This window comes from Oncorhynchus masou, chromosome 15, assembly GCF_036934945.1.
Source record: "Oncorhynchus masou masou isolate Uvic2021 chromosome 15, UVic_Omas_1.1, whole genome shotgun sequence".
NCBI classification, from domain to species: Eukaryota; Metazoa; Chordata; class Actinopteri; order Salmoniformes; family Salmonidae; genus Oncorhynchus; species Oncorhynchus masou.
Genome location: NC_088226.1, coordinates 25,108,922 through 25,124,077, shown reverse-complemented (window position 1 = coordinate 25,124,077; position 15,156 = coordinate 25,108,922). Strand labels below are relative to the sequence as shown.

General features: G+C 40.7%; 1 protein-coding gene across 1 annotated transcript in view; it reads right to left on the bottom strand.

Annotated features, from left to right (window-relative positions):
* Positions 1-440: 440 nt before the first annotated feature.
* The window catches only part of LOC135556826 (centrosome-associated protein CEP250-like), a 56,597-nt gene continuing 41,881 nt past the window's right edge, over positions 441-15,156 (bottom strand). The window contains exons 15-17 of the mRNA XM_064990269.1: positions 4,905-5,076; positions 4,722-4,807; positions 441-600 (exon numbers count right to left, since the gene is read on the bottom strand). Coding sequence (XP_064846341.1) covers positions 541-600; positions 4,722-4,807; positions 4,905-5,076 — 318 coding nt within the window. The 3' untranslated portion in view covers positions 441-540. The remainder of the gene's footprint in view (positions 601-4,721; positions 4,808-4,904; positions 5,077-15,156) is intronic.

The following is a 15,156-nucleotide window of genomic DNA, read 5'->3' as shown; positions in this document are numbered from 1 at the left end:
AGCCATGCCTTTTTACATGACCAGAATTTAGATTTGAGTGTGTTCTTACATAGGGAATTTGGTTTTGTCCTAATTAAACAGTTCACATCACTGTCCGGGTGTGGTGAGGTGGACTAGGAGGAGAGAAACACATTGTGCATTGAGCCCTGTAAGAGCTTTTTATTAGTTAGCCCAACTGTGCAATATTTTGGTCTGTGTAATAATACATACATAAATAAATAGTTAATCACAATACTTGCAACCTCACCACATCAACGCTCTAAAAATCTCCCAATGGTACACTCTACAGATCACAGGCAAGCCAAGCACTGCAGTAGTCTGGGTACTTGTCTCTTTAGCTATTCCACTCCCTGTACTCTATGTCATTTGCCAAAGATGAAGATTGGCAATGACAAGGAGTGGCAAGGAGTGGAATGTTTCTAAAGAGACCTGTACTCAGACTAGCACTGTTGCACACGATTGGCAAACACCACACAAACACATACACACACACACACATTGAAGAATGAGCAACAACAAAAAAATAGATCAGATCTTCTTCTAGTCCATGGGCTCAAACAGCTTCATTCTCTCTTGGACAGAAAGACCCTCCTTCAGACTCTGACAGACAAAGAGATGACACAGATGAAAAAAAGGAAGAAATGAGGCACAAGATCAGTGTTTTGTTTTTAGTTATTGCAGTGTTATCAAATTGGGATTGAGTGAAAGTTACAGTGGCTTGTGAAAGTATTCACCCCCTTGGCATTTTTCCTATTTTGTTGCCTTACAACCTGGAATTAAAATGCATTTTTGGGGTGTTTGTATCATTTGATTTACACAACATGCCTACCACTTTGAAGATGCAAAATATTTTGTATAATGAAACAAACAAGAAATAAGACAAAAAAATGAAAACTTAAGCGTGCATAACTATTCATCCGCCCAAAGTCAATACTTTGTAGAGCCACCTTTTGCAGCATTTACAGCTGCAAGTCTCTTGGGGTATGTCTCTATAAGCTTGGCACATCTAGCCACTGGGATTTTTGCCCATTCTTTAACTTCTCTAGCGTAGGGGGCAGCATTTGGAATTTTGGATGAAAAGCGTGCCCAAATTAAACTGCCTTCTACTCAGGCCCAGAATATAGGATATTCATATAATTAGTAGATTTGGATAGAAAACAATCTTAAGTTTCCAAAACTGTTAAAATAATGTATGTGAGTAAAACAGAACTGAGAAAAATCCATTCAAGGAAGTAGGATTTTTTTGTCTGTTGTAGTTTTCTATTCAATGCCATTACAGTATCCATTGACTTAGGACTCACATTGCAGTTCCCATGCCTTCCACTAGATGTCAACAGTCTTTAGAAATTGTTTTGGGCTTGTATTCCGAAAAATGAGGGAGTAAGAGCAGTCAATGAGTGGACCCTGCCGTGTCACAGAGCTTTTTCATGCGCACGACCGAGAGAGTACCTTTCTTGTTTAGCTTTTACATTGACAACGTTATTGTCCAGTTTAAATATTATTGATTATTTAGGCTAAAAACAACCTGAGGATTGAATATAAACATCTTTTGACATGTTTCTATGAACTTTACGGATACAATTTGGATTTTTTGTCTGCCTGTTGTGACTGCGTTTGAGCCTGTGGATTACTGAAGAAAACGCGTGAACAAAACTAATGTCTTTTGAGTGCAACCATAAGAAGATCATCAAAAGTAAGGGATTAAGTTTATCTCTATTTCTGACTTGTGTAACTCTTCTACTTGGCTGGTTACTGTTTGTAATGATTTGTCTGCTGGGCTATGTTCTCAAATAATTGTAAGGTATGCTTTCGCCGTAAAGCATTTTTGAAATCTAACAACGTGGTTGGATTCACAAGAAGTTAATCTTTAAATCTATGTAAAATAGTTGTATCTTTTCTGAATTTTTTATTGAGTATTTCTGTATTTGAATTTGGCGCTCTGAAATCTCACTGGATGTTGGCATACCCTAGAGAGGTTAAGGCAAAACTGCTCCAGCTCCTTCAAGTTGGATGGGTTCACTGGTACACAGCAATCGTTAACCTGTTAAATCTATGGGGGCGCTATTTCATTTTTGGATAAAAAGACGTGCCCGTTTTAAGCGCAATATTTTGTCACAAAAAGATGCTCGACTATGCATATAATTGATAGCTTTGGAAAGAAAATACTCTGACGTTTCCAGAACTGCAAAGATATTGTCTGTGAGTGGCCCAGAACAGAAGCTACAGGCAAAACCAAGATGAAACTGCAACCAGGAAATGAGCAGGATTTTTGAGGCTCTGTTTTTCATTGTCTCCTTATATGGCTGTGAATGCGACAGGAATAAGCCTGCCCTATATATTGTTTCCCCAAGGTGTCTGTAGCATTGTGACGTATTTGTAGGCATATCATTGGAAGATTGACCATAAGAGACTACATTTGCCAGGTGTCCGAACGGTGTCCTCCGTCGAAATTGGTGCGTCATCTTCAACTGCACGTCTTTTTCCAAGCGATTCACCGGAGAAAGTAGACTACCACGAACGATATATCAATGAAGAGATATGTGAAAAACACATTGAGGATTGATTCTAAACAGCGTTTGCCGTGTTTCAGTCGATATTATGGAATTAATTTGGAATACAGTTCGCCGTTTTGATGACTGAATGTTCGGGTTTTTTTGGTACCGAAACGTGATGTACAAAACGAGGCGATTTCTCCTACACAAAACATTTGCTATGTAACTGAGAGTCTCCTCATTGAAAACATCCGAAGTTCTTCAAAGGTAAATGATTTTATTTGAATCCTTATCTGGTTTTTGTGCAAATGTTGCCCGCTAAATGCTACGCTAAATGCTATGCTAGCTATCACAAATGCTTGTTTTGCTATGGTTCAAAAGCATATTTTGAAAATCTGAGATGACAGTGTTGTTAAGAAAAGGCTAAGCTTGAGAGCTAGCACATTCATTTCATTTCATTTGCGATTTCATAAATAGTTAACGTTACGTTATGCTAATGAGCTTGAGGCTATAACTGGATACAGGTTTTTTTCATAGCCAAACGTGAACAAAACGGAGCAATTTGTCCTACACAAAAAATATTTTTTTGAAAACCTGAACATTTGCTATCTAACTGAGAGTCTCCTCATTGAAAACATCCGAAGTTCTTCAAAGGTAAATGATTTTATTTGAATGATTTTCTTGTTTTTGTGAAAATGTTGCTGGCTGAATTCTAGGCTTTTAGCTGTGCTAGCTATCAACACTCTTACACAAAATCTTGTTTAGCTATGGTTGAAAAGAATATTTTGAAAATCTGAGATGACAGTGTTGTTAACAAAAGTCTAAGCTTGAGAGCAAATATATTTATTTCATTTCATTTGCAATTTTCATGAATAGTTAACGTTGCGTTATGCTAATGAGCTTGAGGCTATAAATAGAATCCCGAATCCAGGATTGCTCGATGCAAGAAGTTAAGTCATACCACAGATTCTCATTTGGATTGAGGTCTGGGCTTTACATAGGCCAATCCAAGACATTTAAATGTTTCCCCATAAACCACTCGAGTGTTGCTTTATCAGTATGCTTAGGGTCATTGTCCTGCTGGAAGGTGAACCTTCGTCCCAGTCTCAAATCTCTGAAAGACTGAAACAGGTTTCCCTCAAGAATGTCCCTATATTTAGCGCCATCCATCATTCCTTCAATGCTGACCAGTTTCCCAGTCCCTGCTGATGAAAAACATTCCGACAGTATGATGCTGCCACCACCATGCTTCACTGTGGGGATGGTGTTCTCAGGGTGATGAGAGGTGTTGGGTTTGCGCCAGACATAGCATTTGTCTTGATGGCCAAAAAGCTACATTTTAGTCTCATCTGACCAGAGTACCTTCTGCCATATATTTGGGGAGTCTCCCACATGCCTTTTGGCAAACATCAAACGTGTTTGCTTATTTTTTTCTTTAATCAATGGCTTCAGTCTGGCCACTCTTCCGTAAAGCCCAGCTCTGTTGAGTGTACGGCTTAAAGTGGTCCTATGGACAGATACTCCAATCTCTGCTGTGGAGCTTTGCAGCTCCTTCAGGGTTATCTTTGGTCTCTTTGTTGCCTCTCTGATTAGTGCCCTCCTTGCCTGGTCCGTGAGTTTTGGTGGGCGGCCCTCTCTTGACAGGTTTGTTGTGGTGCCATATTCTTTCCATTTTTTAATAATGGATTTAATGGTGCACCGTGGGTTGTTAAAAGTTTTAGAAATTATTTTATAACCCAACCCTGATCTGTACTTCTCCACAAATTTGTCGCTGACCTGTTTGGAGAGCTTCTTGGTGTTCCAGACTCTGAGGCTTTTCAGAACAGAACAGGTGTATATACATACTGGTGTATATACTGGTGTATATACAGGTGTATATACTGAGATCATGTGACACTTAGATTGCACACAGGTGGACTTTATTTAACTAATTATGTGACTTCTGAAGGTAATTGTTGGCACCAGATCTAATTTAGGAGCTTCATAGCAAAGGGGGTGAATACATATGCACGCACCACTTTTCAAAAAAGAAAATTTGAGAATTTTTTTCAACAAGTAATATTTTTCCATTTCAACAATTTGGACTATTTTCAGTATGTCCATTACATGAAATTCAAATTAAAATCCACTTAAATTACAGGTTGTAATGCAAAAAAATAGGAAAGGGGGATGAATACAAGGGGGATGAATACTTTTGCAAGGCACTGTACCTCGCCCCTGACCTCTCACCTTTGACCTGACCCCTCTGATTTGCCTGGTGAGTGTCGACCTCTCCTTCTTCAAGAAATCAGGGTTGCTTGTCAACTTCACTATGTCTACAGTGTATGCATAGAGAGAAGTCCTAAGTCACTATACATGCCAGTAGGATTATTCGTACGTGTGCATGCAGGTGTTTGTGTGTGCATGTCTTACCGTAAGCCTGAGCAGAATTGGAGCTGTCGCCGCCACTGCCCTCATCCCTGGGAGACCCTGTTGCAGTCTGGGGCTCCTCTCGCAGTTTGGGAATGTCACATTGGACCTTGGACCGGCTGAAGCTCAGCTCAGCATACAGGGCTTTGAGCTTGTCTTTGGCGTATGCCTTATCCTGCATACACATATTGGGAAGATTGAAGTTTTGCCAGATTTCCTTTGACGGTCTATTGACAAAAAAATCTGGTGAATTCGAGTGGATACACATGGTTTCAGAACCCCCATGGAACGGGGAGCCAATCATTTATTTTAGACTACTTGAAACTAGAGATGTGCACTGTTAGTTGAATATACAAATCGAATGAATATAATTTGTCTTTGCTTTTATAAGATAAGTTTAATGCTAGCTAGCAACTTAACTTGGCTTACTGCATTCGCGTAACAGGCAGTCTCCTTGTGGAGTATAACGAGAGAGAGGCAGGTCGTTATAGCGTTGGACTAGTTAACTGTAAGTTTGCAAGATTGCATCCCCCGAGCTGACAAGGTGAAAATCTGTCGTTCTGCCCCTGAACAAGGCAGTTAACCCACCGTTCCTAGGCCGTCATTGAAAATAAGAATGTGTTCTTAACTGACTTGCCTAGTTAAATAAAGATTAAATAAATAAATAAATCGGCCAAATCGGTGCCCAAAAATACAGATTTCCGAATGTTATGAAAACTTGAAATCGGCCCTAATTAATCGGCCATTCCGATTAATCGGTCGACCTCTAGAGTGGACACACCTTGCAGTTATGGAGCGTAACAAGACTGTGAGACAGAAACCCACAAGGGACACTGAAAGATAAAGCATCAAGACAACAACAGTAATGACACAACCACCTCATTCTTCTCTCTGCAGATTCTCAAGACACAATACAGAATTCCCCTGCAAAGGGCTACTATTGACAAGAATGATCTGTCAATGGGCTAGGGGTTAACAGATAGTACTTTGAGATGAGATAGGGAGTTTTGATTGTGCAGGGTTGTGCTTAGACAGTAAATGTATTGTTGTGTATGAGAGCGATTGAGGTGCCATGCCGCCTTCCAAAGACTTTTCACACCTTCTTTAGCCCCCCTAGCCCATTCACTTTGTTGACTTATCTTTCCTCTCAAAAGCAGCTCCCAATGTCCCCTCATTGTCCCTAAACAATACTCTAGCCGGTCCCATTCGGGTGATGCATTTACCAACAAAGGTGTGTTGCCATCTGTCCCTTCCACAAAAAGTGTAAAATGCTAACACCACAACTCGTCTGCAGGAGGACCAAAAATGTGGTGGTTAAGAAGCAATTGTTTCCAGAAAACAGGATCCCCATTATAGTCAATGGGAGTATGGCGATCTTCGTGGTCAATATTTTTTGTAACACAATCATGTATGAATATTTGCTTCTATTTAACCAGATGTATGTCCTTGAACCACTTACTTTAAAATCCCACACTGAAATGAGGATATGAGGATAATTGTTTTTGCTACTGGTTTTTGCTATTTTTATGATCGCACCACTTTCCAGTGTTTGTTCTTCGGGTATGGGATACAGTTTTGATAGCAAGGACAAACATGGCTTGTTCAGGATTTAACTGCACTATTCTCTATTCCAAGGAGGACCATTTGTTTGGCAAGTCTGAAAAGATTTTCACATTCATATTTTCACGTCAACTAAGGCTAGGCTTAGGCTACTAGAGGGTTAGCTAACAGATAGCCTAGCTACTAATGCTCCAATTTTATGATTTTATGTTCCAATTTTATGTTAAATAATGAGCAACATCAGAAGCATTGTACAGTGCATTTTCTTGTTTGCTCGTAGCAAGTATGTTCATGAGTCATGAATACAGGTTTGTGACAGAGGTCTCATTTAAAAACATTTTTTAACCATTATTTAACTAGGCAAATCATTAGCTAGATAATGTTAGCTAGCTAGCTAGATAATATCATTTGGAAGACCCCATTTGCGACCAAGCTTTAACTTCCTCACTGATGTCTTGAGATGTTGCTTCAACATATCAACATAATCTTCCTGCCTCATGGTGCCATCTATTTTGTGAAGTGCACCAGTCCCTCCTGCAGCAAAGTACTCCCACAACATGATGCTGCACCCCCCCCCCCGTGCTTCACTGTTGGGATGGTGTTCTTCAGCTTGCAAGCCTCCCCATTTTTTCCTCCAAACGTAATGATGGTCATTATGGCCAAACAGTTCTATTTCTGTTTCATCAGACCAGAGGACATTTCTCCAAAAAGTACCATATTTGTCCCCATGTGCAGTTGCAAACTGTAGTCTGGCTTTTTTATGGCGGTTTTGGAGCAGTGGCCTCTTCCTTGCTGAGCGGCCTTTCAGGTTATGTCGGTATAGGACTCGTTTAACTGTGGATATAGATATGTTGTACCTGTGTCCTCCAGCATCTTCACAAGGACCTTTGCTGTTGTTCTGGGATTGATTTGCACTTTTTGCACCAAAGTATGTTCATCTCTAGGAGACAGAACAAGTCTCCTTCCTGAGCGGTATGACGGCTGTGTGGTCCCATGGTGATTATACTTGCGTACTTGTCACGATCTGACCTTTATTTCCTTTGTTTTGTCATTATTTAGTATGGTCAGGGCGTGAGTTGGGGTGGGCAGTTTATGTTTGTTTTTCTATGATTTGGGTATTTCTATGTTTCGACCTAGTATGGTTCTCAATCAGAGGCAGGTGTAATTAGTTGTCTCTGATTGAGAATCATACTTAGATAGCCTGGGTTTCACTGTGTGTTTGTGGGTGATTGTTCCTGTCTCTGTGTTTGCACCAGATAGGGCTGTTTTTGGTTTTCCACGTTTATTGTTTTGTAGTGTTCGCGTTTTTTTTAAATTATTAAACATGAATCAATATAACCACTCTGCGTTTTGGAAAACCGTTACAGTACTATTGTTTGTACAGATGAACATGGTACATTCAGGCGTTGGGAAATTGCTCCCAAGGATGAGCCAGACTTGTGGACGTCTACAATTTTTTTCTGAGGTCTTGGCTGATTTCTTTTGATTTTCCCATGATGCCATGCAAAGAGGCACTGAGTGATGAGGGAATTTATATGTTTAAAGTAATAACTAAAGGATTCCACCCTGAAATCATATAATTGTATGAAATGTGTTAGTAGTCATAATTCCATAATATGTGTGTTGCTGTGTAGTGGTGTGAGAGTTGAGAGAACAAAGGACAACAGGAAAGAGGCTCCTTCCAAGGTTACCCTAATCTAGGGAGGGAGGGAACTGCATGGAACTGCCAGATTGGTAGTGATAAATGAGGAATGTGGACTGTGGGGAAAGATACAGCCCACCTACTGTTTGTGTGTCTGTGTGTGCGTGTAAGTAGTTGGGGGGTGGGAGTTATAAAATGACATGTCTTTGCATTTTGGACTTTAGAACGTTCTCTGAATAAACCTTACGGACCTTTTGCAGAAGCTGAGTCTTTGCCTAATTATTATTAAACCCAGGGTCTTACAAACTTCGGGGATTGGTCAAAGCTTAAATAATTGTTTAGTTATCAACATTGGGATTGAAAATTCTCGTGACACTGAGTTTGAAGGTAAGCCTTGAAATACATCCACAAGTACACCTCCAATTGACTCAAATGATGTCAATTAGCCTATCAGAAGCTTCTAATGCCATGACATAATTTTCTGGAATTTTCCAAGCTGTTTAAAGGCACAGTCAACTTAGTGTATGCAAACGTCTGATGCACTGGAATTGTGATACAGTGAATTATAAGTGAAATAATCTGTCTGTAAACAATTGTTGGATAAATTACTTGTGTCATGTACAAAGTAGATAAAACTCTAGTTTGTAAAAAATAAATTTCTGGAGTGGTTGAAAACAGGTTTTAATGACTCCAATGTAAGTTTATGTAAACTTCTGACTTCAACTGTAGATATGGTTAAAGTGACTATGCATATATGCTAAACAGAGTGTAGCAGCAGCGTAAAAGAGGGGTTGGGGGGTGAGCACACAATGCAAATAGTCCGGGTAGCCATTTGATTACCTGTTCAGGAGTCTTATGGCTTGGGGGTAAAAACTGTTGAGAAGACTTTTTGTCCTAGACTTGGCACTCCAGTACCGCTTGCCATGCGGTAGTAGAGAGAACAGTCTATGACTGGGGTGGCTGGGGTCTTCGGCAATTTTTAGGGCCTTCTTCTGACACCACCTGGTGTAGAGGTCCTGGATGGCAGGCAGCTTAGCCCCAGTGATGTACTGAGCCGTACGCACTACCCTCTGTAGTGCTTTGTGGTTGGAGGCCGAACAATTGCCATACCAGACAGTGATGTAACCAGTCAGGATGCTCTCGATGTTGCAGATGTAGATCCTTTTGAGGATCTGAGGACCCATGCCAAATCTTTTTAGTTTCCTGAGGGGGTTAAACAATAGGTTTTGTTGTGCTCTCTTCACTACTGTCTTGGTGTGCTTGGACCATGTTCGTTTGTTGGTGATGTGGACATCAAGGAACTTGAAGCTCTCAACCTGCTCCACTACAGCCCCGTAGATCAGAATGGGGGTGTGCTCAGTCCTCCTTTTCCTGTAGTCCACAATCATCTTCTTAGTCTTGGTTATGTTGAGGGATAGGTTGTTATTCTGGAAAACTTCTGCAAAATTAATGATGTGTTGGAGTCGTGCCTGGCCATGCAGTCGTGGGTGAACAGGGAGTACAGGAGGGGACTGAGAATGCACCCCTGAGAGGCTCTAGTGTTGAGAATCAGCATGGCAAATGTGTTGCTACCTACCCTCATCACCTGGGGGGCAGCCCGCCAGGAAGTCCAGGATCCAGTTGCAGAGGGAGGTGTTTAGTCCCAGGATCCTTAGCTTAGTGATGTGGGTACTATGGTGTTGAACTCTGAGCTGTGGTCAATGAATAGCATTCTCACATAGTTGTTCCTTTTGTCCAGGTGGGAAAGGGCAGTGTGGAGTGCAATAGAGATTGCATCATCTGTGGGTCTGTTTGGGTGGTATGCAAATTAGAGTGGGTCTAGGGTTTCTGGGATAATGGTGTTGATGTGAGACATTACCAGCATTTCCAAATACTTCATTGCTACGGACGTGAGTGATACGGGTCTGTAGTCATTTAGGCAGGTTGCCTGTGTATTCTTGGGCACAGGGACTATGGTGGTTGCTTGAAACATGTAGGTATTACAGACTCAATCAGGAACATGTTGAAAATGTCAGTGACGACACCTGCCAGTTGGTCAGCACATGCCTGGAGCACACGTCCTGGTAATCCGTCTGGCCCCGCAGCCTTGTGAATGTTGATCTGTTTAAAGGTATTACTCACATCGGCTACGGAGAGCGTGATCACACAGTCGTCCGGAATAGTTTATGCTCTCAGGCATGCCTCAGTGTTGCTTGTCTGGTAAGCTCGTGTAACTGGGCAGCTCGTGGCTGTGCTTCCCTTTGTAGTCTGTAAAAGTTTTGCATGCCCTGCCACAAAAGACGAACATAGGAGCCGGTGGTGTAAGATTCAATCTTAGCCCAGTATTGACGCTTTGCCTGTTTGATATTTAGTCAGAGGGCATAGCGGGATTTCTTATAAGCTTCCGGATTAGAGTCCCGCACCTTGAAACCGGCAGCTCTATCCTTTAACTCAGTGTGAATGTTGCCTGTAATCCATGGCTTCTGGTTGGGGTATGTACGTACAGTCACTGTGGGGACGACGTCCTCGATGCGCTTATTGATAAAGCCAATGACTGATGTGGTGTACTCCTCAATGCCATCGGAACAATCCCGGAATGTTCCAGCCAAAACAGCACAAGTCTCTGAATGTCTTTGAGTGGCTACCCAGAGCAGGGACTTCAACCCAATCGAACATCTATGGAGAGATCTGAAAATAGCTGTGCAGCAAAGCTCCCCATCCAACCTGACAGAGCTTGAAAGGAACTGCCGAGAGGAATGGGAGAAACTCCCCAACAATTTTTACAGTATCAGTCAAAAGTTTGGACACACCTATTCATGCCAAGGTTTTTCTTTATTTTTACTATTTTTTACTATTTTTACTAATTTCTACATCAAAACTATGCAATAAGAAATATGGAATCATGTAGTAACTAAAAAAAGTGTGAAACAAATCAATATATATGTTATATTTGAGATTCTTCGACCCTTTGCCTTGACAGCTGTAACGGATTTCCTCCTCTTCGTCTGAGGAGGAGTAAGCATCGGACCAAAGCGTAGCGTGGTAAGTGTACATGATGCTATTTAATTAAAACTCAGAACACCAAACAATAAATGACAACGTGAATTTACAAAACCGAAACAGCACCAAACACTCACACGGAAACAAACACCCACAAACCAACAGTGAAACCCAGGCTACCGAAGTATTATTCACAATCAGAGACAACTAACAACACCTGCCTCTGATTGAGAACCATACTAGGCCGAACACAAAAACCAACATAGAAAAACAAACATAGACTGCCCACCCCAACTCACGCCCTGACCATACTAAAATAAAGAATAAAATAACAGAACTATGGTCAGAACGTGACAACAGCTTTGCACACTCTTGGCATTTTCTCAACCAGCCTCAATTAACAGGTGTGCCTTGTGGAATTTCTTTCCTTCTTATTGTGTTTGAGCCAATTTGTGTTGGGGTGGTATACAGAAGATAGTCATATTATGGAAAGAATAGCTCAAATAAGCAGAGAAATTACAGTCCATCATTATTTTAAGACATGAAGGTCAGTCAATCTGGAAAATTTCAAAGACGTTGAAAGTTTCTTCAAGTGCAGTCGCGCTATGATGAAACTGGCTCTCATGAGGACCACCACAGGAAAGGAAGAACCAGAGTTACCTCTTCTGCAGAGGATAAGTTCAGTAGAGCTACCAGCCTCAAAAATTGCAGCCCAAATAAATGCTTCACGGAGTTCAAGTAACAGACACATCTCAAAATCAAAGAAACCACTACTAAAGGACACCAATAAGAAGAAGAGACCAAGAAACACGAGCAATGGACAGTAGACCGGTGGAAATCTGTCCTTTGGTCTGATGAGTCCAAATATTTTGGTTTCAACAGCCATGCCTTAGGTGAATGGATGACCTCCGCATGTATGGTTCCCACCGTGATGCATGGAGGAGGAGATGTGATGATGTTGGGGTGCTTTGCTGGATTCAAGGTTTATTTAGAATTCTAGGCACACCACAGCATTCTGCAGCGATACGCCATCCCATCAATCATTTGATTTTCAACAGGACAATGACCCAACACACCTCCAGGCTGTATAAGGGCTATTTGACCAAGAAGGAGAGTAAATGGAATGCTGCATCAGATGACCTGGCCTACACAATCACCTGACCTCAACCCAATTGAGATGGTTTGGGATGAGTTGTATCACAGAGTGAAGGAAAAGGGGAATGGGATACCTAGTCAGTTGAACAACTGAATGAATTGAACTGAAATTTGTTATTTCATAGTTTTGATGTCTTCACTGTTATTCTACAATGTAGAAAATAGTCAAAATAAAGAAAAACCCTTGAATGAGTAGGTGTGTGCAAACTTTTGATTGGTACTGTATTTTTAATAAATACCAACAATTTCTAAAAACCTGCTTTTGCTTTGTCATTATGGGGTATTGTGTGTAGATTGATAAGGGGTAAAAACAATTTAATACATTCTAGAATAAGGTTGTAACGTAACAAAATGTGAAAAAACGGAATGGGTCTGAATACTTTCTGAAGACACTGTAGCTGTGCAGCAACGCTACCCATCCAACCTGACAGAGCTTGAGAAGATCTGCAGAGAAGAATGGGCGAAACTGCCTCAATACAACTGCGCCAAGATTGAAGCGTCATACCCAAGAAAACTTGAGGCTGTAATCACTGCCAAAGGTGCTTCAACAAAATACATTACTGTGTAAAGGGTCTGAATACTTATGTAAATGTCATATTTCAGTTTTTTTATATATTTGCAAAAATTTCTAAAAGCATGTTTTTGCTTTGTCATTATGGGGTATTGTGTGTAGATTGATGATTATGTTTTTATCCGTTTTAGAATAAGACTGTAACGTAACAAAATGTGGAAAAGGTCAAGGGGTCTGAATACTTTCCGAATTCACACTTGATCTCACACGCCCATCTAGAAGAGGAGAGGTAGGCTACTGAAGATGAAGCAGCGAATTTTGAGTGTGTGTGAATAGTACGACAAATATGTTTTTAATAGGTCGGCCTAGGCATACAAAGAAGAAAGATGACCATTTCCAATTAATCTGCAAGACAACATAAACATTTTAATTACAAAATCATCAGATTCAAAAATCAAGTTAAACAAAACTGAGTGAGTCTATACAACTTATTATGTGACTTGTTAAGCTCATTTCTACTCTTAAACTTACCTAAACTTATTTAGGCTTGCCATAATAATTCCACTTTGACATTATAGGGGTATTGTGTATAAACCAGTGACAAAAATCGCAATTTAATCCATTTTAAATTAAGGCTGTAACACAACAAACTTTGGAAAAAGTCTAGGGGTGTAAATACTTTCTGAAGGCACTATACATTCGAACAAAGAACACCGTGGTTAGAGCGTTGGACTAGTAACCTGAAGGTTGCAATTTCAAACGCCCGAGCTGACAAGGTACAAATCTGTCATTCTGACCCTGAACAGGCAGTTAACCCACTGTTCCTAGGCCATCATTGAAAATAAGATTTTTTTCTTAACTGACTTGCCTTGTTAAATAAAGGTAAAAGTAAAAAATTGAATTTAAAAAAACGTCACAAATAGTGTGTCCCCATTTATTGAGTACGGAGACAAATAGCAAAGGTGTCTGGGGCAGTATTTGAAGTACCTAAATATAGTGTAACCTACCAATCAATGAATATTAAGTGCCATGAAGGGCACAATCTTACAATGTTGCAGTCCAGAAATGAAAGCTTTATGATATATGCCAAAAGCCTGGGCCTCTGATGGAGACTATAGAACTGTCATAAACACCTGCTTCACTATTCCCCCTTTTCTCTAGGCGCATTTGTGTGCCCAGGCCCCATAGGCATATCGAAAGCTGACCGATGTAAAGAGAGAGAAGTGCCTTAACAGAATGCAATCTAAAGCTTGTGTGGTCCAAAGACGGGAACTCTAACACCTATGGCAAAAGAATGGGCTCCTGACGGAGACAATATAATTCTCCCAGCAGAATGTTACAATAGTAGCAATAGTCACCTGTTAAACTGATTCTACATTCAATTTAGACTTTAAGTCTAAATTAGTTGGTGTTCTTCAACCCAAAAGGCACTCGACTGTGTAAAACAAAATCCACAAAGGAAATACAACAGGCAAATGCATATGTGGTCCCAATGTCTAAGTAGTGACGGCAGGGCTAGTTCAAACTGTAGTAGGATGGTTCTCCTCACAGGTGAGTAAATCAGCCCAGGCTTGGTGAATATAGCACTTGGTTGATCTCTGGGAGCAGGACACTGGAGAGCTGAATAGAGACAAATGTGAGAGACAAGAATGAATAAAATATTTAATCACGGCTAAGGAATGTAGTTTATGATTTGAAAGGTTTTTATAGTTTTGAATTATTACTTGGAATAAACTAGGGCTGACCCCATTTAGTCAACTGGTCAATTGTTTGGTCGATAGGCTGTTGATCGTCCAAGATTATTTTAGTCGAGCAGCTGCAAATAGATTGTTCTTTTTAATGGCACACACCTTTCTGATTCAGTCTGTCTCAGTGAACTAATCCATTGTGGAAGCCGCAGGGATGGCACGGTCCAAGAAGAAGGGGAGTGTGGATAAAATGCACAAGGCACGTCTCTCTCCAGAATGCGCTCTCGCCCGCCATTTTGAACGCATTCATTGTTTCATAACTTCATTGTGTGAATTGTTTGCCATTTGATTGTTAGATTCTATCAATTCCCCCATACACTGAATATATAAAACATTTAGAACACCTGCTCTTTCAAAGACATAGACTGTCCAGGTGAATCCAAATGAAAGCTATGATCACTTGTTGAATCTACTTCAATCAGTGTAGATGAAGGGGAGGAGACAGGCTTCGGGATCGGTGTCCCTTCCACGGGACGGTTGAGCTAACGTAGGCTAATGCGATTAGCATGAGGTTGTAAGTAACAATAACATTTTCCAGGATATAGACATATCTGCACTGTCCAATTTATAGTAGCTATTACAGTGAAATAATACCATGCTATAGTTTGAGGAGAGTGCACAGTTTTGAACATGAAAAGTTATTAACTGGGGGCGCTATAT